This window comes from Oncorhynchus mykiss, chromosome 2, assembly GCF_057628025.1.
Source record: "Oncorhynchus mykiss isolate SJ-2025 chromosome 2, ASM5762802v1, whole genome shotgun sequence".
Lineage (NCBI taxonomy): Eukaryota > Metazoa > Chordata > Actinopteri > Salmoniformes > Salmonidae > Oncorhynchus > Oncorhynchus mykiss.
Genome location: NC_143023.1, coordinates 58,416,222 through 58,441,388, shown reverse-complemented (window position 1 = coordinate 58,441,388; position 25,167 = coordinate 58,416,222). Strand labels below are relative to the sequence as shown.

The following is a 25,167-nucleotide window of genomic DNA, read 5'->3' as shown; positions in this document are numbered from 1 at the left end:
TTGGATCATTGTCTTGTTGGAAGACAAATCTCCGTCCCAGTCTCAGGTCTTTTGCAGACTCCATCAGGTTTTCTTCCAGAATGGTCCTGTATTTGGCTCCATCCATCTTCCCATCAATTTTAACCATCTTCCATGTCCCTGCTGAAGAAAATTAGGCCCAAACCATGATGCTGCCACCACCATGTTTGACAGTGGGGATGATGTGTTCAGGGTGATGAGCTGTGTTGCTTTTACGCCAAACATAACGTTTTGCATTGTTGCCAAAAAGTTCAATTTTGGTTTCATCTGACCAGAGCACCTTCTTCCACATGTTTGGTGTGTCTCCCAGGTGGCTTGTGGCAAACTTTAAACAACACTTTTTATGGATATCTTTAAGAGATGGCTTTCTTCTTGCCACTCTTCCATAAAGGCCAGATTTGTGCAATATACGACTGATTGTTGTCCTATGGACAGAGTCTCCCACCTCAGCTGTAGATCTCTGCAGTTCATCCAGAGTGATCATGGGCCTCTTGGCTGCATCTCTGATCAGTCTTCTCCTTGTATGAGCTGAAAGTTTAGAGGGACGGCCAGGTCTTGGTAGATTTGCAGTGGTCTGATACTCCTTCCATTTCAATATTATCGCTTGCAAAGTGCTCCTTGGGATGTTTAAAGCTTGGGAAATATTTTTGTATCCAAATCCGGCTTTAAACTTCTTCACAACAGTATCTCGGACCTGCCTGGTGTGTTCCTTGTTCTTCATGATGCTCTCTGCGCTTTAACGGACCTCTGAGACTATCACAGTGCAGGTGCATTTATACGGAGACTTGATTACACACAGGTGGATTGTATTTATTATCATTAGTCATTTAGGTCAACATTGGATCATTCAGAGATCCTCACTGAACTTCTGGAGAGAGTTTGCTGCACTGAAAGTAAAGGGGCTGAACAATTTTGCTCGCCCAATTTTTCAGTTTTTGATTTGTTAAAACAGTTTGAAATATCCAATAAATGTCGTTCCACTTCATGATTGTGTCCCACTTGTTGTTGATTCTTCACAAAAAAATACAGTTTTATATCTTTCTGTTTGAAGCCTGAAATGTGGCAAAAGGTCGCAAAGTTCAAGGGGGCCGAATACTTTCGCAAGGCACTGTAATTGCTATTAAAAATAATCTATTAAATCCATCAGTTGCGAAGCTGAGGAACAAAAAAAAGGAAGTGTTACTGCTTTTCATTAACTAGTTAACGTTAACTAGTTAATGGAAGTTCATCCAAAAACACGGAAGTTCATCAAAAAACACGATCTTTGTCCCAATGTGCAGTTGCAAACTGTAGTCTGGCTTTTTTATGGCGGTTTTGGAGCAGTGGCTTCTTCCTTGCTGAGCGTCCCTTCAGGTTATGTTGATATAGGACTCGTTTTACTGAGGATTTAGGTACTTTTGTACCCATTTCCTTCAGCATCTTCACAAGGTCCTTTGCTGTTGTTCTGGGATTGATTTGCACTTTTCGCACCAAAGTACGTTCATCTCTATGAGACAGAACGTGTCTCTTTCCTGAGCAGTATGACCGCTGCGAGGCACAGAGTTTGAAGGTAGGCCTTGAAGTACATCCACCAATTGACTCAAAGTATGTCAATTAGCCTATCAGAAGCTAAAGCCATGACATAATTTCTGGAATTTTCCAAGCTGTTTAAAGGCACAGTCAACTTAGTGTATGTAAACTTCTGACCCACTGGAATTGTGATAGTGAATTATAAGTGAAATAATCTGTCTGTAAACAATTGTTGGAAGAATTACTTGTGTCTTGCACAAAGTAGATGTCCTAACCCGACTTGCCAAAACTATAGTTTGTTAACAAGAAATGTGTGGAGTGGTTGAAAAACAAGTTTTAATGACTCCAACCTAAGTATATGTAAACTTCCGACTTCAACTGTACCTGGTACTAGATAAAGCAACTTAAAGTAATTTCTTGTGGAAAGAAACCTCTTAATCTTAGGAAAGATAACAACTGGAACCTGGAACCTGAAAAGACACCCACCATAAGCGCCAACTACATTTGCCCAGAAAGAGGCAGGCAAAAACAAAACACACAACAACAAAAAAACACACCAAACTTAAAGATAGGAAGCAAAACAAAAACTGGTGCAAAATGAAAACAGGGAAGATCAGACAAAATAACATTTGAGAAATCAAATAGGGAGTGCAAACTAAAGGTGCTGACCCTCCAAGTCTCTCAAGACAACTGGAGCACGGGGCCAGCCACTGTTAAATAGCACCAAGCAGTATTGCGGGTTCAATGTTGACTCCCTTACTGCTCTCAGAACCAGAATGGTGATTACACTGGTTACAGCTGTACAAAAATGGGATGAAGAGGAACAGATGGAACCTGGGTGGATTGGTTCAGAGCCAGCAGGATTGGCTCCTCTACCACAACCTCCCTCTTACCAAAAATCTGGGTCTCATGGACACCCTTCGGCATCCACCCTAAACAAAATAGGAAGGGAAGAAAGTGGACCCGCCCAGAGATAGAGAACAAACACCTCAACCAAGGGGGCAAGTGGAAATGAGCAGGAGTGACACAGCCATGAGGGGCCAAAGCCACAGTGAACTGGGATCGGGCAGGAGAAACCGCAAAAGAGAAGGGGAAGCGAAAGGAGACGTGTCTGCTCCTAAATTACATCCCGCCCGAATCATGCAGGAGGTTTAGCACAGGATATTTGCTATTGGGAGGACCTCGACTGGAGGCCGAAAGACAAGCCCAGATTGCAGTAAAGGGACCAGCAAAGGCTACAATAATAAATAAATAATTAATGGAAGTAATCTGACCAAAAGCACCCCCTCAGGAGAGGTTAGGAAGTATGTGGTACATGCAGTGGTACCAGAGAAAAAAATCTCACAAGATTTCCTCTGAGAAATCCAGGAAACGGCGGTAAGGGTCCTGGAGACCTGTCATAAGGCAGGCATATCCTCGGTGGCGCTACCTTATATCTCTGCCAGGATATTCGGAGCCACCACAGAGGAATCTGAACAAGCCACAATAGAACTGAAATGGTACTTGGAAAGGTACTGTAATGAGGTACTGTACTGTAATGAGCCCTCAGAGTTGAGACACATAATGATCCCAAGGTTACTATCAATGGAGAATTTGAATGAATGCATGTAATCAAGGTGTGGGGTGGATGGAACATGTGGAACCACATATATCGGAAATGAGATAGCCACCCAGGTACGGGATGGTGGCCCCTAGACCTATGGTCAGGCCAGAGGTCCAGTCCAAGTGTACGCTCCATGACACAAACAGGCCAATGTGGCTTATTAAACAAATAATAACGACCCTGAGGATGATAGGGATTATGACAATAACAGGAGGGACAGAAACCCTAAACGAGCTAGTAGAAAGTAGAAAACATGCACTTAACAATAGTATAAATACTATGTTCCTAGAACAGAAGAGACCATTATTACCCCTCCTAGATCATGAATTGATAAGATGGATGAAGGAACTTGTGAAACAGGGTTCACTTATGGTGATTAATTTTGCCAACCACCCATTCTCAGAGCATTTGATGACAGCTCAAGGCTTCACTCTCGCCCTTAAAACGTCCATAATGGAGGTGGCACATGATGCCATGTTGCAGGAGCTTAGAAGAAAGATGAGAAAATAATTACAAGGGGAAAGTTAAAAAATAAATTGAAATTAAAATAAAAAAGGAGAGTTAAGAATTTCAGAGGGCTGAAGATTCAGAGGTAGATGACTGTAGCTCTGAGACATTAAAACAGCAAGAGCTGCTGGGCCCCCCAGTGCTTTCTCGAGAGGACACGCTGGCAGTTTTGATCTGAGCTCTGACCGAAAGCTACAGGAAGCTGGGTTACCACAACCACAAGCAATACCCATGAGAACCTTGTTTCTGTCTGATGTGCTGTGAGAACTGAACATATTATAGGACAGTGTTGCCTAAAAGATGTAGACTACCTACAGTATCTAGAGTTAAACATTTACGAGACACGTATGGCTTCTCTGAAGAGCCCCAACAGTTGTGGTAACTTCAATCTGCAGTATTTGAAGGCCTGTTAAAAACTAAATATAAAAGCACGTAAAAAATGTGAGAAAAAAAAACTGATAGTGACTACTGCCATAGAGCCCTAAAATAAGATTTAGGGATCTGGGAACAAAATGGCTATGAAGGAGCTAAAGGAAAGCAGATAGCTAACCAAGGTGTATGGGCTAATATAGCTGACTTGCTAATGCATTTGCAACATGAAATAATACACTAGGAAGCACATATGAAAGAAGGAGAGTACTGGCAGGGTAATGACAAAGTAGACTCTATTGCTCAGATGAGGAGTGCAATAGTGGAAGGGGAGGAAGCTGGAAAACAATTCCTAAAAGGGAGAGCTCCCTGGGGAGGCTGAGCGAGTGCTGATCTCTGGCGTCCATATGGGTTTAAAACACCAAGGGATAAAATGTATGGTCCAGAAGAGCCTTACCGCTCCCAGAGTAACAGTAGCGAAGGACGGCATGACTAGCACGGTGCCTGGAGGTCTGAAGTGGCGCCAAGGTGTAGAAGGAGAGTGTGGCAGTGTCGTGGGACGGAAAGGCCAAGAAAGATACCAGGCGGAAAACAATGTTATTATATGGAATAACAGCAGGACCAGTTAAAGTGGGGGATATATGGTTTTGCTACCATTGCCGAGTTAACCTACTCCCTAGGCTGAAGGTAGTCGTGGAGTGGAAAATAAGGGTGATGAAGTAACAATGCCCACTGACTGTTTCTGTAGGTGGGATGGTGCACAGCTGTCAAAGTGTGAAAAAGGCCCTAAAGAAGGAGGCCAAAGATCCTATGAAAAGGGTGTGGATGGTGAAGGAGGAAGTGCTGGGCATGGTGGGGAGCCGTCCAGGAAGCGCTCGTTCGTTGTTAAGACTCCCTAACATTCTCAGACAACTAATCTCTCTTTCACGGGATCGTCCTCTAAAGTGTAAGTATTGGCATGCTGTTTTTAGTACTGCTGTTGGTGTCTTTGTACTTGATTGGAGAGCCTGGCTGGGAACAAACACGTTAGAGTAGGGATAAAGAGAACGGAAAATTGAACAAAACTGCCCGCATTCCAGTGTTTAAGACTCGTGCACTCCCGATAATATGTGAATGGGCCCAGGTTATGATCTCTACTAAAGGTGGTTTGATATTTAAGCACTGGAAAGTCAGAGGAAAATGAGAAAAGCTTTTTAAAGGATATAGGAAAAGAGATGAGACTTGAGCCATGTGCTCACAGAGATTAGTGAATTGGAAGGTTGACAGCCACTTGAATAATGAGGTTGGCTACAGCGTCTTGGACGTAAACTGGGACCGCAGGAATTTTACTGGGTCACACTGCAGTGGACCGAGTTAGAAGATAAGGCCATACAAGTGGACGTGATTAAAAGAGAAAGGGAACATTAAGGCTATACACACATTGATGCGTTCAATACCTTAAAGGGGATCCGGGCATGCCTTTATGGGAAAAGGAGTGTGTAGAAACAGCAAACAAGGGATTGGACGAATGTAATGTAAACATACCCTGGTCAAGTCTGTTCTGGGGTAATTTAAATTCGACATGCCCAGGGATAGAAAGAATTGTTAACGCTGAGGGGACCGGAAGCAATTCTCCTAAAGGAACATCACGACTAAAATGCAGACTAAAAAAATACCCTGCAATATATAAATATTATGAGAAGTGTGTTAACGCGATATTGAATATGGATAAAGGTCTGTGGGTAGATGGGGAACCATGCCCCCCAGAGGGGTGTTGGGCCCCAATTACTGTAACCAGTCACCCTATGGGAGGGGGTAATTGTCCAGGCTGTCGCGGCATAATGGGGTTGGGAATAGATAGTGAGATTAATAAAACTCTGGGTGTGGAAAAGACCTGTTACACTACACCTACTCCATCCAAACACACCCTTAGAAGAATGGGAGAAAGTGAAAGAGAAATGTGGGTACAACACCAGCCTAGTCCTTTGGACTTGGAGGGGGTTAATTGTGTGAATAAAACAGTGGCAGAAGCTCTGTAGGGAAGGGACTTCACCATGGATTTGAATTTAATTAGACTTTGGTTCACTTTTTGAGTTGACTGGAATTGAAATAGTATTGACTGCAACCCTGGTAGATATTTTTTTATTATTATAATGATATTAAAACAATTTCCTTACTCCAAGCTGGAATGTTTTTTATGTTTCCAGGATGTGCTCAGAAGGGTAAAAATGGCATATTGACACAGAGAATAGATCATTAATTTACCATACACTCTGGTCACAAACCATTCAAATGACAGATTTGGGCCTAATGATGGAAATGGTTCAAAAACGTATATAATTAAAACTGAAACACTGCATTTGAGAAGTCAGTTGTTCACACATCCTGGTCTTCTCTTTGATTGCCCCAGCCACACCATCTCCCATGACCACCGCTCTGGGGTGAAGTTTCCTCAAGCCACAGATTTGTAGTGGTTCCTCAATTAAAAGTTTTGAGCTTATGCTGCGTCAGTTCCTGGTAAATGACGTCATTCTGTCATTGCGCCACACCATCACACGGAGGAGTTTGAACGCTGATAATGCATTTGGTTTCTCTCCCTCTAAAAATAGAAAGAATGTCATTTAGAATAGAAACTGGCTTTATTTACCAGTGTGAAAGAGTGATAGCCCCTCTATATGAATTGAATTTCTGAAACATGGAGTCCTTCTTCACTGATGAGAAGAAGAAGCTGAATGAAAGAGATTCCAGTGAGGATAGGGAGGGGAAAAGGTTGTCCATATTTTCAAGACCTGAGCTACTTAAATGTACAGTGCCTTGCGAAAGTATTCGGCCCCCTTGAAATGTGCGACCTTTTGCCACATTTCAAGCTTCAAACATAAAGATATAAAACTGTATTTTTTTGTGAAGAATCAACAACAAGTGGGACACAATCATGAAGTGGAACGACATTTATTGGATATTTCAAACTTTTTAAACAAATCAAAAACTGAAAAATTGGGTGTGCAAAATGATTCAGCCCCTTTACTTTCAGTGCAGCAAACTCTCTCCAGAAGTTCAGTGAGGATCTCTGAATGATCCAATGTTGACCTAATAGACTAATGATGATAAATACAATCCACCTGTGTGTAATCAAGTCTCCGTATAAATGCACCTGCACTGTGATAGTCGCAGAGGTCCGTCAAAAGTGCAGAGAGCATCATGAAGAACAAGGAACACACCAGGCAGGTCCGAGATACTGTTGTGAAGATGTTTAAAGCCGGATTTGGATACAAAAATATTTCCCAAGCTTTAAACATCCCAAGGAGCACTGTGCAAGCGATAATATTGAAATGGAAGGAGTATCAGACCACTGCAAATCTACCAAGACCTGGCCGTCCCTCTAAACTTTCAGCTCATACAAGGAGAAGACTGATCAGAGATGCAGCCAAGAGGCCCATGATCACTCTGGATGAACTGCAGAGATCTACAGCTGAGGTGGGAGACTCTGTCCATAGGACAACAATCAGTCGTATATTGCACAAATCTGGCCTTTATGGAAGAGTGGCAAGAAGAAAGCCATCTCTTAAAGATATCCATAAAAAGTGTTGTTTAAAGTTTGCCACAAGCCACCTGGGAGACACACCAAACATGTGGAAGAAGGTGCTCTGGTCAGATGAAACCAAAATTGAACTTTTTGGCAACAATGCAAAACGTTATGTTTGGCGTAAAAGCAACACAGCTGAACACACCATCCCCACTGTCAAACATGGTGGTGGCAGCATCATGGTTTGGGCCTGCTTTTCTTCAGCAGGGACAGGGAAGATGGTTAAAATTGATGGGAAGATAGGTGGAGCCAAATACAGGACCATTCTGGAAGAAAACCTGATGGAGTCTGCAAAAGACCTGAGACTGGGACAGAGATGTGTCTTCCAACAAGACAATGATCCAAAACATAAAGCAAAATCTACAATGGAATGGTTCAAAAATAAACATATCCAGGTGTTAGAATGGCCAAGTCAAAGTCCAGACCTGAATCCAATCGAGAATCTGTGGAAAGAACTGAAAACTGCTGTTCACAAATGCTCTCCATCCAAACTCATTGAGCTCGAGCTGTTTTGCAAGGAGGAATGGGAAAAAAATTCAGTCTCTCGATGTGCAAAACTGATAGAGACATACCCCAAGCAACTTACAGCTGTAATCGCAGCAAAAGGTGGCGCTACAAAGTATTAACTTAAGGGAGCTGAATAATTTTGCACGCCCAATTTATCAGATTTTGATTTGTTAAAAAAGTTTGAAATATCCAATAAATGTCGTTCCACTTCATGATTGTGTCCCACTTGTTGTTGATTCTTCACAAAAAAATACAGTTTTATATCTTTATGTTTGAAACCTGAAATGTGGCAAAAGGTCGCAAAGTTCAAGGGGGCCGAATACTTTCGCAAGGCACTGTATTTATTTAATTTATGAAAGGTACTAATTTATTTGTTTACGCTTGACCTATTTCGTAGGCACCATATATCTAGATTTGTCAGCATAAAGCTGAGTGACTCACTCATTCGTGGCTTTGGATCAAAGTTAATAAGTACCAACATTCTGACAATCTTAAATAAATAAATGTTTTGACCAAGTTAATCTGCTCATGTGTATGTGTGTGTGTGTGTATATGTTCAATTATTTGTGACATTGTGGTTAAAATGAATGTTAATGAAATAAATCAAATAAATGCCATTCATAACAAATAATCAGAGCTTCTAATTTAAAAAATGAATCTCTCCAGAAATAAGTCTCTCACTATTGCCGCCTGTTATAGACCCCCCTCAGCTCCCAGCTGTGCCCTGGACACCACATGTGAATTGATTGCCCCTCATCTATCTTCAGAGTTCCTTCTACGATGTGACCTAAACTGGGATATGCTTAACACCCCAGCAGTCCTACAATCTAAGGTAGATGCCCTCAATCTCACACAAATTATCAAGGAACCCACCAGGTACAAACCTAAATCTGTAAACATGGGCACTCTCAAATATATTATCCTGACCAACTTGCCCTCCAAATATACCTCTGCTGTTTTCAATCAGGATCTCAGTGATCACTGCCTCATTGCCTGCATCCGCTAGGGGTCCGCGGTCAAACGACCACCCCTCATCACTGTCAAACGCTCCCTAAAACACTTCTGCGAGCAGGCCTTTCTAATCAACCTGGTCCGGGTATCCTGGAAGGATATTGACCTCATCCCATCAGTTGAGGATGCCTGGTTGTTCTTCAAAAGTAATTTCCTCACCATCTTAAATAAGCATGCCCCTTTCAAAAAATGTAGAACTAAGAACAGATTTAGCCCTTGGTTCACTCCAGACCTGACTGCCCTTGACCAGCACAAAAACATCCTGTGGCGGACTGCATTAGCATTGAATAGTCCCCGCGATATGCAACTTTTCAGGGAAATCAGGAATCAATACATGCAGTCAGTCAGGAGGGCAAAGGCTAGCTTTTTCAAACAGAAATTTGCATCCTGTAGCTCTAACTCCAAAAAGTTTGGGGAACCTGTAAAGTCCATGGAGAACAAGAGCACCTCCTCCCAGCTGCCCACTGCACTGAGGCTAGGTAACACGGTCACCACCATTTCAATAAGCATTTCTCTACGGCTGGCCATGCTTTCCTCCTGGCTACCCCAATCCCAGCCAACAGCTCCGCACCCCCCGCAGCTACTTGCCCGAGCCTCCCCTGCTTCTCCTTCACCCAAATCCAGATAGCAGATGTTCTGAAAGAGCTGCATAACCTGGACCTGTACAAATCAGCTGGGCTAGACAATCTGGACCCTCACTTTCTAAAATTACCTGCCGTCATTGTTGCAACCCCTATTACCAGTCTGTTCAACCTCTCTTTCGTATCGTCCGAGATCCCCAAAGATTGGAAAGCTGCCGCAGTCATCCCTCTCTTCAAAGGGGGTGACACTAGACCCAAACTGTTATAGACCTATATCCATCTTGCCCTGCCTTTCTAAAGTCTTCGAAAGCCAAGTTAATAAATAGATCACTGACCATTTCGAATCCCCCCGTACCTTCTCCGCTGTGCAATCCGGTTTTCCCGAACTGGTCACGGGTGCACCTCAGCCACGCTCAAGGTACTAAACAATATCATAACCTTCATCGATAAAAGAGAGTACTGTGCAGCAGTCTTCATCAACCTGGCCAAGGCTTTCGACTCTGTCAATAACCGTATTCTTATCGGCAGACTCAATAGCCTTGGTTTCTCAAATGACTGCCTCGCCTGGTTCACCAACTACTTCGCAGATAGAGTTTAGTGTGTCAAATCGGAGGGCCTGTTGTCCGGACCTCTGGCAGTCTCTATGGGGATACCACAGTGGCCGAATTGGTACAGTGATACATTTTGAAGGAAAGAACTATATACAAAATACATAAATTCTATTCTAACACAATATATATATAAAAATAATAATAATAATAATAATAATAATAATACTACTACAAACAATTAACAAGGGTAACTATTTACATATTTTCTATTTACAATATTGTGAAGACCCTCAGTCCTCTACACAATATTGTGCTGCTGATGCCATGGCCCATAGCAGTGTCTTTCTGCTGTAAAGCAGAGGCTTACTGAACAGGTGGTGCTGGTGATGGGGCATTTCCTGTGACAAAGGGCACAACGACGTCTCCCTACTGTGCCCTTTTTGCCCTGAGGCACATTCATGCCTGCAGAGATGAATCTGGGCAGGTGAACACCACTGGTTGGAGCAGAAGGGACAGAGGTAGAGGGGACAAAAGGTGCTACAGTGGACTTGCTGTAGCTAGCAAGCTCCTGGATGAGCAGCTCCCTGAAGGCTAGCTGTGAGATGAGGGGCTGTCCACAGCTCTTAGCCATTTCCTTCTGGAGGATGAAGGCATTCACCACAGCATTGTTAATGAAATGAAAGAAAAATGTCTTGTACCATTTCATGGTCTTGTGGAGAACATTGTAGTATCCTATCAGCGCATATGCCAGGTCCACACCTCCCATGCTCTTGTTGTAGTCCTTCACAGCAGCTGGAAGGTGGACATTTTTTGTGGTCCATGCCCTGGCACCGTCCTTCTAGATAGATACGTTGTCAGGCGTATCTATCTATTTCCTCTATAATTTGGGTTAAATCTGCATACCTAGACTTTGTTTTAGCTTTTCCTGATTTATTCGCCATATTTTAAATATATAAACTTGTTGAAAATGTTATTGAATATGTACTGCTATGCATAACACCCGTAGCTCCGTCAAGTAGGATTTGCAATGATGAATGAACCTCTTTTACACCAGAGTTTACGACAAAGGCTGGTCTTCAAATGTATAACCATTACATATTGCCATTTACCTCAGCTCATTGGCTATCTTCCAAGCTAGATTTCAAGATGATCAGTGGTCATTGGGCCAAAATACAGTCAATCAACGATAGACCGGTCCTACCATTGGTGCGCAATGATGTCATTGATTGGGGTCTTCAAATTGGTTTGTTTCGGTCAATATGTCCCGGGAAAAGAACCATCAAGTATGGTTGTGTTAGTAACAACCGGAGGATTGCAATGAAACCAACCATGACTGGATAAACATTTGTTCAGTGTGTAATTACCACGAACGCATCTTCCAAAGTTGAATGAGACGGAAATCATGACGCAAGCGGTTTACAAATGTTTCGTGTTAGGCTATAAAAATGGATTATATCAAACAAAACAAACATTCACTGTGTAGTTAGGACACTTGTCATTGCCACCAGAGGAAGATCTTCAATGGTAAGCAATTTATTTTATTGTTATTTCAGACTTTCATGACGCTAATGCTTGTTTGGAAAATGCTAGTGTGTGCGTGGCGCCGTCCTCAGAAAATAGCATGTTTGCTTTCACAGTAACAGCTTTTTGAAATCTGACACAGCGGCTGGATTAAGACGTTTCTCTTTTAAATGATGTAAGATACATGTATTTACAAGTATGTTTACTATAACAAATGGTGTATTTAGAATGTTAGCTCTCTGCAGTTTCCCCCGGATGTTGGCCTGGTGGGACGTTAGTGTCTCACCTACCCTAGAGAGGTTAACAAACCTCCAGATGAGCTTCATTGCCATTCAACTCTCCTTACGTAGCCTCCAACTGCTCTTAAAACGCTAGTAAAACCAAATGCATGCTTTTCAACCGTTTGTTGCCCGCACCCACCCGCCCGACTTGCATCACTACTCTGGACGGTTCTGGCCTAGAATATGTGGACAACTACAAATACCTAGGTGTCTGGCTAGACTCTAAACTCTCCTTCCAGACTCATATTAAACATCTCCAATCCAAAATCAAATCCAGAATCGGCTTTCTATTTCGCAACAAAGCCTCCTTCACTCACGCCACCAAATTTACCCTAGTAAAACTGACAATCCTACCAATCCTCAACTTTGGCGATGTCATCTCCAAAATAGCTTCCAATACTCTACTCAGCAAATTGGATGTAGTCTATCACAGTGCCATCCGTTTTGTTACCAAAGCCCCTTATACCACCCACCACTGCGACCTGTATGCTCTAGTCGGCTGGCCCTCACTACATATTCGTCGCCAGACCCACTGGTTCCAGGTCATCTATAAGTCTATGCTAAGTTCCGCCTTATCTCAGCTCACTGGTCACGATAACAACACCCACCTGTAGCACGCACTCCAGCAGGTATATCTCACTGGTCATGCCCAAAGCCAACACCTCCTTTGGCTGCCTTTCCCGCCAATTCTCTGCTGCCAGTGACTGGAACGAATTGCAAAAAAAATCGCTGAAGCTGGAGACATATTTCCCTCACTAAAATTGAAGAGATACTCTGCCGCTGCTTGAAATTTAAATGGAAGGACTATAAACACGTGGGTTGCAGTTTTTACCGCTATAAAGGCTGCTTTCCCCAAACGCACAGACTGGCAGAAAATCCATTCCACCAAACAGGGAACTGATGAAAAAGTGAGTGACTGTCACACCCTGGCCATAGAGAGCCCTTGGTTCTCTATGGTGTTGTAGGTCAGGGCGTGACTAGGGGGGTGTTCTAGTTTTCCTATTTCTATGTTGGTGTACTTGGTATGGTTACCAATTAGAGGCAGCTGATTATCGTTGTCTCTAATTGGGGATCATACTTAAGTTCTCCATTGTTTCCACCTGGGTTGTGGGATATTGTTTGTGTATGTAGCACCACTGAGGTTACGGTTCGTTGTTGGTTTATTGTTTTGTTTTTTTTAGAAGTTTCACTGCAAATAAAAATGTGGAACTGCGCCTTGGTCCGTCAATTACCACGACCGTGACTACATGGAAAGAATGGAGACAGTCTTCCTCCAACACATAGGCCTGATACCTGACCAAGACTCCTACAGCAGCCTATTGTGTCATGCTGTGGTGACAGGCCTGACACAAGATCTGAAAACAGCTGTAACTACAACTTGTATTGCATGGGGAAAAAACCCACTGTCTGACATAAAGCCATCTATAACCTATTCAGAAAGACAGTTGAAGGAAATACACTGAAGAAGGTACAGCTGATGTGCTACTCTGGAGGAGTAAAAGGACATAGAGAAAATGGAAACCTAAGAGGTAGAGGAAGAGGGGCCCCTGCTGGAGCTGACGGAGGGAGAGACTAGAGTTGCTACAACTGTAGGAAGATAGGGCATCTTTCAAGACACTGTCCTGGAGAAGCCCAAGGAGAGTGGCCGTCCCCACCTGTGGGCGTGCAGGTGAACAACCAATTTGGAAGAGGTGGATGAGGGGGCCTACCAATCATAGGATGAAGTGGAAACAGAAGAAGAAACTAAAGAAGAACAAAAAAAGATGAAGAACCAGAAGAAACCTGACAAATGCTAAAATTGACCACCTTGTCAACCCAAAACCCACTTGATATTGATATGTTAGTTAATAAACATACAATTACATTTTTGGTGGACACTGGGGCTGCGGTTTCAGTGTTGAAAATGTCTGCCCTGTCTATATCCCCCTTGGGATAGACAGAGGAGAAGACTTCGTAGCAGCTGGAGTGTTGTTGACGGACACGAACCTGAGTTTGTATGACGTCCCTGGTTCTCTTCCCCATTGAAGCTTATCAAAAGCTCCTGGAACACAATGGAAAGATGTGGGTGTTTGGATGAAGAAAGCTATGGAAGCAACTGATTGGGTGGCCTGGGAAGGGGAAGGAAAGTGGTCAGCTTCAACAGCAACTTTCGCCATACTGGGCTACTGCGGTGACAATACCATTTTAAAAAAAAATAATTCCTGTTGAAACCACGCCTGTGGTATTATAAGATAATTCACACATTGATTGGCGAAAGGATATACCTGATGAACTGTGGGCTAGGTCAAAGACCGACGCATGAAAGGAGCTGCTCCAGTTGTGGCCGTTCCAAAAAGTACCCACAGACCTTTACAAAGCTCAGTACCCTGTTAGCAAAGAAGCCGGAAAAGGGTATCATTCACATTCATAGTGCGTTAGTTGAAAGAGGCACTCTGGTTCCCTGCCCGAATTCACCATGGAACACACCAATTCTACCTGTTAGGAAACCATCTGGTGATTTGTGCAAGACTTTAGGATAGTAAACAATGCTGTACATGCAAGAGCACCTCTGGTGCCTAACACTTACCATTTGATCATAACCATGAGGGCAATCTGTTCCGTTCTAGAGAAGAAATGGTTACTAATCTTACATCTGGACAAAAAGCGTGTTGGGTGTGTGGGTTGGGGCCAGTTAAGGTAGGAGCAGGTTACCACTTGTGGGAGTTCCCGTTGGGTAAATCTAACTACACAAATTGACTTACAATTTGTGGTAGAGATACCACGTGACCATGACCCCATGACGTTTTCTGCATTACACAACCACACAAGCCCACCGTCGTTTGCTAGGCCAGACAATACTTTACTCCCACCCATCTCAGTAGCAGGAGTGATGACAACCCCTTGGTGTATTAGAGGAGAAGGAGTTAATCGTTTGGGTGAACTAGAATGTTATTGTACAATGTTAACTGTTAACAATGCCGACACTGGGGAACCTGGTAATGTTACTTATGGTATGTCAGCCTATAATGTTATTATCCCTTTGAGAGGAGCCCCAGGTGGCACCTATTGGTTGTGTGGGAAAATGGCTAACTATAGCCTGGCCCTGAACTGGGGAGGTAGTTGTACTGTTGGGTTTGTAGTGACAGCTATGAGAACCGTTCCAAACACTGATAAGAGTCTTAAGACCTTTTAGAGCCTACAAATCTCCTGGAATGAGAAGAGATAAGAGGTCTCTGGCTGACATCACTCACACTCAGGCAACTGCCTCCAGGTTCTTTGGTGTATTTTTTTCCTGGGTATGGAGTCACATGAGCACTTTGACCATATTCGTGATATCTCTAAACACGTAGAGGAAATTGGCAATGCTGCTCGAAATGCCCTGAAATAATTAAATGACAAACTGAAAAAATGGCATAAATTGGCTCTGCAAAACAGAGAGGGTCTTGACTAACTTTTGGCAGGTCAGGGGTCCACTTGTGTAATAATTGGAGAGGAGTGCTGCACTTTTGTCCTGGCTCAGTACTTACCAATCTTGCCAAATACATTGCCACTGTGGTGAAGAACAATTCCCGACAGAGTGGACGCTTGCAACTTGAAATGTCTGTTTGGATGTTGGGGATCCCAAACTGCCCAATGGGCCGCAGCGTTTGTTTTTTGCTTAGTCTATTCTAATTGTATTAATAACATGTTGTAAGGCTATTTGTGCCTCCCTAGCTGATAAGGTTTCAGCAGCCATCATGTTTAATGCTACTCAGGATGATAAGACTGATGAGCTGCCGACGCTGGATGAGCTTCCTTTTAGATAAGGACGATGAGTGAGAACTGAAAGTTGTTTTTTGTTTGACATGTTTAGAAGGCCCTAGAGGATTTGTTTTATGTTTTGACTAGTCTCGGGAACAGTTGGCGTAGAACAAATGTCACTGCAAGCCGATTGTGGTAAGACCTTCGTAAACAATGGTTATACAGACAGATTTAGTCACCTCTGAGAGTGTGTGTATTTTAGATTGTGAAACCGAGTGAAGGGTTTGAAAGGATGAAGTGCCTGGTTTTCTGTGTTTGATTTCGCTGACTTTAATAGAAATATTTTGATAGAACCTCCTTTGATATAAGCTATATTCTAATGCTTACCCTAAAATGTTACGATAATTAGAGTGATAAGAGGAGGGAATGTGAGGGAAACTGTTCCGTTTGGGTATCAAATCAATGCTACTTTTCTAATAACCAATTAGACGGCTTCGTGCAGGTGACTGACTGATCGTGTATGGAGGAATCCTCACTCTCACTGATAAGCAACTTGGCAAGGCGCCCAGAACATTGCTATGGGAACCGAGGTCTCTCAGTTTCTAGGTCTTGGAGAGAGGAAGCCATGTGAGGTATTGGTCAGTGTAATGCAGGAGCCAACGTTAGTGATGAATAATGAATCATGTAAAATCATGCAAATATGTCTGTGTAAGCAGTTTATAAGAGAACTGACGGGACCGCGCCCGGGGGAACTCCTGACAGACGTTCACTATTGGCACATCAAGTTTGTTGGAACCTCTCCAGTTACAGTGGGGCAAAAAAGTATTTAGTCAGCCACCAATTGTGCAAGTTCTCCCACTTAAAAAGATGAGAGGCCTGTACTTTTCATCATAGGTACACTTCAACTATGACAGACAAAATGAGAAAAACAATTCCAGAAAATCACATTGTAGGATTTTTAATGAATTTATTAGCAAATAATGGTGGAAAATAAGTATTTGGTCACCTACAAACAAGCAAGATTTCTGGCTCACAGACCTGTAACTGCTAGATGTACATAATGTTTTGTTGAGCGGTCGATAAACTTACACAAGCGCTTGGATTGCTTTCGCTGTAAAGCATATTTTCAAAATCTGACACGACAGGTGGATTAACAAAAGGCTAAACTGTGTTTTCCTATATTGCACTTGTGATTTCATGAATATAAATATTTTTTGTAATATTGTTTGAATGTAGCGCTATGCAATTCAACGGTTGTTGATGACAATTATCCTGTTAACGGGATGGCAGCCATAAGAAATTAAGACAGCTACAGTAAACAGCACTCTTAGGCCTACAGCTTCATGTCTTTTCAATAAAAACCTTGAACCCACCTGTCCCAGACTTTTCCTAAATATGATTAACAACTAGGGTAGGGGGCAGCATTGAGAATTTTGGATGAAAAGCGCTGACGTTTCTAAAACTGTTTGAATGATGTCTCTGTATAACAGAATTCATATGGCAGGCAAAAACCTGAGAATAAATCCAACCAGGAAGTAGGAAATCTGAGGTTTGTAGTTTTTCAACTCTTGGCCTATCAAATACACAGTGTCTATGGGGTCATATTGCACTTCCTAAGGCTTCCCAAGGCTTTAAAATACTTGTATTTTTGAGGAATTTTAATTATGGGATTTCTGTTATTTTGAATTTGGCGCCCTGCAGTTTCACTGGCTGTTGACGAGGTGGGACGCTAGCGTACACTCGAGAGGTTAATATACGCAATCACAAAGAAATCCATAAATATTTTGTTTAGAGAGGTAATAAAAAAAAACAGGGAAGTAAGACTATTTAAAAAGAACAGAATAGCATGTTTTAAGATGTATTTGTCTGTGCTATAGGCTATGGAATGTCAATGAAATGAACGTGTTAATTTAGCAGACATCACATGCTTATATTCCCCAGCCCTTTACAACATGATGGAATATAACAGAATATAATAGAAAGGATAGTTTCCCCAAATGGGTATTTGCTGATTTTCACCAGAAGGCATGGAGCTGAAGTTATTCCAGGAAGTTATATTTTGAAAGAGAGACCATTTGTAAAACATTTTGTGTTGTCTGGCAAAACTAGATTAATTAAAAACCTTGGAATATGCTCTTTCGGATAGGGTATAGCAATCAAAACGTCTGCCCTATGTGGACTGTAGGATTATTTGGAAACGTAAGCAAGCACGAAGAAGCTTCATGAAGACATTGACACCCTCTGGTGGTCGCATTAGCATTAACAGCAACAATGGCTAACAGTAAAATACTATGATTCACTCCATTCATTCTAATGTACCACACCATTCTGCAAGCATAACAAAACTTTTAAATGAGGACCCACTATGTCATAAGCTCCCCCTCCCCAATCCTAACCTTAACCATTAGTGGGAGACATGCAAAACTGACCCAAGATCAGCATCTAGGGGCAACTTCAACCTAGACCACGCTTGTGTACAGACTGAGCAATCACAAGTTAGTGCAAAGCTCTTGCACTCTGAGCATTCAAGCAAATGTCTCTCCAAAGGATCCTTTCACACCAGAAACAAAATCATATTTGCCGTGGTCTTCTAACCCAGTGCGTTCCAAACCTTTCCAGTGTATGCCCACCTTCAACAAGGGATAATCCCAGATTAGAGGGATAAAGAAATAAGTGATAAAGTTACTGAGATGCTTGAAAGAAAACAGCCAACAATCATTACTTTAAAATGTGTTTACTTAAGTGAAAATGTACATAACATTTTACAATAAACAATTTTCTTTCAAAACTTTACAGGGATTTAAAATGTGTTCATTACATAATTTCATATGTACAATTTTTTGGGAGGGCAGTGGACACTGCAGATTACAAAGACGTATTCACACCTACTGTAACTGGTTATCTATCGTTCCTAAACAGTTACATATTGATTGGGAAGGTATTATGAAAAATGAATTAGCAAACAAGTACTTTGATTTCAAATAAATACAATAGGTCTTCAGAAAGTGTTCACACCCCTAGACTTTTTCCACATTTTGTTGTGTTACAGCCTGAATTTAAAAAGGATCAAATTTAGATTTATTTGTCACTGGCCTACACACAACACTCCATAATGTCAACGTTTTAGACATTTTTACAAATTAATAAGAAAATTAAAAACTGAAATGTGGGTCAATAAGTATTCAACCCCTTTGTTAGGGCAAGCCTAAGGTCCCTAATTCGAGCAGTGAATTTCATATAAAGATTCGACATCAGACCTGGGAGGTTTTCAAATGCCTCTCAAAGGGCACTTACTTATTGGTAGATAGGTAAACAAACAACTTTTTAAATTTGCCAACTGTTGCACAAACAAGGTGTGGAAAGCTGCATTTAATTTCAATACATTTGCAACATTTTCTAAAAAACATGTTTTCACTTTGTCATTTATATGGTATTGTGTGCAGATGGGTGAGAGACATTTAAAAAAAATATTTTTTTAATTCAGGCTGCAACACAACAAAATGTGGAATAAGTCAAGGGGTATGAATACTTTCTGAAGGCCCTGTACTTGTTTAACACAGAGGCCACATGATTACTTCTGCAGTTTTCAGTTGGCAAGCCTCAGTGGTTGAAACAATCTCTCCCCCTCTGACACAGAACCATAGAGACAATATCCATCCTCCTCTGAAAATGTATCCAGTCCCGTGTTGATCCTCCTCAACTATTGTGAAATGACATGTTAGGTGAGCATAACAGTGTGGCAGAAACTACACAAAAAAAACCTACCGGAGGACTTGGTGAAGCCATTACCATCATACTGGGAATTAGCAAGCAACGAAAAGGATGATCGATCAACAAGGGCATGATTGATTAGCAAGGCTTTTTTTTTTTTTTTTTTTACAACACATTTGATAATTTGGGACACACACGGTACTACAATGAGGATTTTCCATCTTCAAGTTGACGGCCATGCCATATATTGACATTGTTTAGCGAGTGGCGATTCAAACAGATTTGGAAGCAACATGACTCCACGAATTGACACCTTTCAATTCACCATCCACGGGCAAAGAGTGTGGCTAAACCCAGGGGAAGTCTTTGATTGGCTGAGATGTGACCACTCAGGTTTATCAGCATTCAGAAGTTCTCCATCACAAGACGTACCCGGTCAGTCTTCATGACCTCATAGTCTTACAAGGAATCAAACTGACTTAAAGCAGTGGAGTTCAGAACCGAACATCTGTAAACATTACAGATATAGGGTGAAATAACTAAATGACAAGCAGTGAAATAAAGTAAAGATTTTGGCACACATACAGTACATTCTGTGCTTCTTAAGTAGATCTAACTTTTTTTGAGGGGCTTGGCGAGTGAGATGCCTAAATTACTTGGTGTAGACTAAAAGACATCAAGCAAATGTCCAGTTAGCCTCCCTAGCATGTGCTCAACTAGAACATATTGTAGCCAACACCTTAACCGTTACGTCAAGAGCTACGAACATCTTGACGAGGTCGCAAGGTGTTGGGTTAAGGACGCTACATTACCCCCTTCCTTCGGGAGAGGCCCCCCCCCCCCCCATACTTTCTCTATACCAAGTCCCTCAGGTGTACACGCCTCTCCGATGGCCTCACAGACACCATCCCACTTCTGACACCAATGTAGCAAATTCAGGGGGTAGCCCCGACTGGCACTCAAAGCCGGGTCCAGCGACCTTCAAGCCAACACCTTAACCATTACACCAAGAGGTCCGAACCTCTTGACAAGGTTACTAGCATTTTAATATAAACCCCATTCCCGTTTGCTGTCAAAACCAAAAAGAAAACTTTACTGCCAACATTTTTGTCTGGGATTCAAACTAACACAAATAACCGGCATTGCACTGCACTCGACTTTTAAGAACATGTGGATGCGTGATCCAATGGCAATTTACCTGAAGTTACACGTCAGAGTCAGTCGAAAGTGCAGTGCTGCATTGGTTTGAATCCTGGCCTAAATCTGTGAGAGAATTAGGTAAGGCATTGAGAGTGGTGGAACAAGGAAGTGTAGAAAAGGCTCCTGATTTTTTGGGGAATTGCTTTACATGAAATCTGTCCCATAAAGTACTTACAGTACATTCATAAGCATTCCACAAAACCTACATAAGTTATCGTTTTTACTGAACCAATTAGTTATGTAGAATGTCACATATTACAAGTCACATATTGTTCTACATAATAAATGTACTCTGAGGCTTCAGAAAGACTATGTTGACATTAGGTCATGTTTATGTGGTGCTTATGAATGCATCATAACTCCTTAACCTGGACATGTAAATCCATACCTTTTCTTTGCCGAGACAAAAATGTGTGCGAGAAAGATATAGACTACAATAACTTCAGGCTTTTGGCTGCTCATCATTAAATGACTCCAGTTCCGTCCCTCCTCTCTCAGAAAAAAAGGCTAAATAAAACACTTACACCTAAAGGCTATTGCAGAAATGATATCTAAAGCACTTTCATTAACTGAGAAACATGAAGGCTCGAGGTATTCATAAACGTGGTTTCTGGTGCACTTTACAAAATGTGAGTTAAGACCTGTGCAAGGCCACCAATGATATCTATATCAAACCAAATGCATCCTATTGAAGGAGAGCAACAATTGAAGCAAATAGCATCAATGTGTGTGATACACAAAATGGGAGTGCCAGGCAGTCCTCTCAGATAGGCAAAGAGATCCAGCCTCCTCCTGAAACAGCACAACAGTGTTGACCATAAAATTATCACCCCCCCCCACCACACACACACACATACGCTTTTTAGCAGCACACATTCTCACGCATGTGCACACTACGCACGCGTGTACAAAAGAAAAACTGACAACAAAAGAGAGAGACTTGAAAAGCTATTACCCGAGTACAGAACAACAGCAAATTAAGACAAGTGTGCTCTCTTGGCTCAAAAGGCTACTTCCCCAGATGCAATAGCCTCGACCGAACCAGTAGGAGTCAGCGATGGTGTGCGGGTCCAGTTGTAGACCCTTAGACCTAATGAGAAGTTGTGGTCATCAGCGAGAGGATACAAAGATCTTGGGCTTTATAGTGATGGACCAGGCCTCAGATCAAGTGGATACCATCCTCACATACTAACCTAATGTGGCTTGGTGGAGGAATCCACCACCTTGGCATGGACACTAGCTTAACATACTTGCAGATATACTAATTGGCCAGTAGCAGTGTACTACATAGAGAACTCGCTGTGTCAGTATAGGACATCCCTGGTGAAGGCAGCCATTTTGGTATGTTAGGTCTCAGGGTTGGTGGCTGTGGTCATGGTCACTTTCTTTGTGTATTGTGTGAAGATGGCTTCAAAGGCCTCATCCCTGTGGATCATGGCACCAAACACCAACGGCTGAGGGAGAACGGGTAAATAAAAGGGGAGCGTGAGGGGGATAGAAAGACAGTGATAATAGGAGGGGATATTATTTGGAAGATTATTTTAGGCGTTGATAAACCTGTCAAAACTTATGAAGCTCAATGATTGGGTTCCTGCCTATAAATATCTGCTCTTTTGAATTGACAAAGATTTTATGTTTAAAAACCATACCGATGAGCTAGTTAAAAAGCTAAGATTTAAAGTCCCTAAATAGCAGAAAGCAGATTGTACAGTCAACTTTCCTACCAGATCTTGTCTATGGTGATACCATTTACCAGCAGTCACCACTCTACCATAGTGCCTTTCGCTCGATCACAGGTGACAGTTTAATACTCACCACTGCATCCTGTATGGAAAAGTTGGCTGGTCCTCATTACAGTCCCGTAGATCACTTAATTACTTCCTTTTTTGTTTACAAAGCTCTACTATACAAGCTTCCAACGTACCTCACTTTGTTGTTAAAGTATATATAAAAAGTAAAGTGTAAAAACATGAGATACCAAATCCGTTCACTCAAGGTTCCTTGGGTCTCCACTGGACTAGGTAAGTCCCCTTTTAGTTTTAACACTCCACATTTTTGGAACCACTTACAAAATGAATTACATTTGGATTCCCTGGTGCAACTAGGGCACTTTAGAACCCTGATGATAAACGACTTCACCCAGGTGTGGAATTTTGTTGATTTATTTACTTTAACAGCTACAGTAGTTCAGGATGGCTGTGATGTTCTAATGTAATGCACTTGTTATTCCATCTTGTAGTTTTATATATTTAACAGGATATTTGACAAAACAAATCAGACCTAAATAGAGAGAAAAGATACATGGTGTAAAATGGACTGTCCATAAGTGTTCCTACCTTCTGGGTGGACGGTGTTGCTATGGAAATTCCCATTCCAGATCCAGGTAATACAGACAAGACTTTGTACTGTGGAACAAACAAAACACCAGATAAGCTCAGACAACCTTAACATTCTACTGCAGAAGTCGATTTTTAGTAGGCTTGGGCGATATACCATTTATACCGAAATACTGATTGTATGATTTTCAATACTGTAAAAAAATTATGTTTATTTTTAGGAGTTTGGGTGTGCGTGTTATGCCACTGCTTATAACTATAAGAAATCTAAGATGTGTCAAATAAATTATATCCAGCAATAGGCCTCCAGCTATGCATCCTCCTGGATCAAGATCCTTCTTGATAATTTTTTACATTTTATTTAAACACTAGTAAACAAAGTTGACTAAGATCCCTGTGCAGTCGCGTCTGTCTTTGTGATTCCTAAACTACCGCAAAGTTCCCTTTATCATTTGGAAATAGCACCCCTTGTGTGCACATTCGGTAATACTGTATACCTCGGCATGGTACAGAAAATATGGATACTGCCCAACTCAAATTTTTGTTAAACCAATGAATTTAGACATTGGACAGAAGGTGAAGTGAAAATAGAGAAACCCACCTTCTGAATATCAGTGATGTCAATCAGTTTGATGACTTTATTCTTTTTAGAGGAATTTGACCTGCAGCTTGAGCTTTCAAAGCAAAGGTAACTGGGGAGGGAAACACTTTGTAAGCACAGAGAAGGACACATTACACCTGAACACAGGCCAATACAAAACACACAAAAAGGGTGCTGCAAGAGCACATGCAGAGACTGAGCATACAAAACATTAAAAGGACACCTGTTCTTCCCATGACCGACTGACCAGGTGAATCCAGGTGAAAGCCATTATCCCTTTATTGATGTCCCTTGTTAAGTGGGAGTGGGGGTTGTCGAACACCATCATGTTTGTTTGAGTCTCGGGTTACCATCCGAGGGCTCATAATAGTTTGTAGGCCAAGCCCGTTCAGACGCTACAGACGATTGTGTGAGGAGACCGATTTTCGGGATGTCTCACGATTTGACAAACACCGCTCTAGCTCTCTGTCACCTTTCGCCTCCGATGCGAACGCGCGACATCGGCGGACGCGGTGGATTGAGAGCATTCCGAGGCGTAGAAACATATCTCCAGCTTAAACTGAAGGATGTTGATGGGGATTTTTGTATTATGCTAATTTGATTTCCACGGGGGCCCGGACATCAACTCTAGGGGTTTTTAAAGAAGCTATTCTGCCATGCTATGCTGTTGTCTCAGGTCTCTCTTTATGTGGTGTCTCTTGTCCTATATATTTTTTATTTCATTGTTAGGCCGTTATTGTAAATACATTTGTTCTTAACTGTAAATATGTTCTTAACTGACTTGCCCAGTTAAATAAAAAATAAATACAATTAAAAAAAAAAGTATTTTTATGCCTTGAGACAAGTGAGACATTGATTGTGTATGTGCGTCATTCAGAGGGTGAATGGGCAAGATAAGATTTGAAGAGCCTTTGAACGGGGAATGGTGTTCCTAATGTTTGGCATTCTCAGTGTACATATCTACATGTGACAGCTAGGTATTAGCAGTATATGGCTTACTTTTCAGTGACAAAGAGCACACCATTACGGATGTAGTCTGTGGGACTCTTCCTGTCCCTGTTGATCAAGCAGCATCGCCAGCCATTCTCACACACTGCCAACGAAACCAGTCGACACACACATATATATCAGGTCTGACACACTGCCAACAAACAGTCAATACTCATGGTTTCACTGCTTGCACTGCACCAACATAACACAATCGATAAACACTAAATTCATCAACAACAACTATGGAAATAGGTCAACATGGAAAAGAGTGAGCTGGTGATCCAGGCACAAATAGTCAGCTGTCGCTCCTGAGAATGATCATGTAGTGCTCTACCAACCTGCCAGGGGGCGCTCATCCCCAGAAAGATTGAAGACCTCGTGGAAAGCCCCCTTCTTAGTATTGTAGGCTCTGCCAGTCTGTTCCTCTAGACTGATACCACATGGTAAGGCTGTTCCTAGACTGCCGTGAGCTACCGTCGGATGGATCTAAAGAGAAAGAGAGAGCGGGGATAAGAATGGTAGGATAGAAGGAAGGATGGAGAGAGGTCAGCATTTTAGACTAGGAACAGAGTGTGGGAAGGGAATTGGC

General features: G+C 42.1%; 1 protein-coding gene across 16 annotated transcripts in view; it reads right to left on the bottom strand.

The window, feature by feature from the left end:
• Positions 1-18,458: 18,458 nt before the first annotated feature.
• The window catches only part of LOC110492647 (GRAM domain-containing protein 4), a 43,004-nt gene continuing 36,295 nt past the window's right edge, over positions 18,459-25,167 (bottom strand). For all 16 annotated transcript variants that reach the window (XM_090203597.1, XM_090203595.1, XM_090203552.1 and 13 more), the window contains 5 exons: positions 24,917-25,064; positions 24,588-24,681; positions 23,589-23,679; positions 22,988-23,056; positions 18,459-22,105 (listed from right to left, as the gene is read on the bottom strand). In XM_090203597.1, coding sequence (XP_090059723.1) covers positions 21,998-22,105; positions 22,988-23,056; positions 23,589-23,679; positions 24,588-24,681; positions 24,917-25,064 — 510 coding nt within the window. In that variant the 3' untranslated portion in view covers positions 18,459-21,997. The remainder of the gene's footprint in view (positions 22,106-22,987; positions 23,057-23,588; positions 23,680-24,587; positions 24,682-24,916; positions 25,065-25,167) is intronic.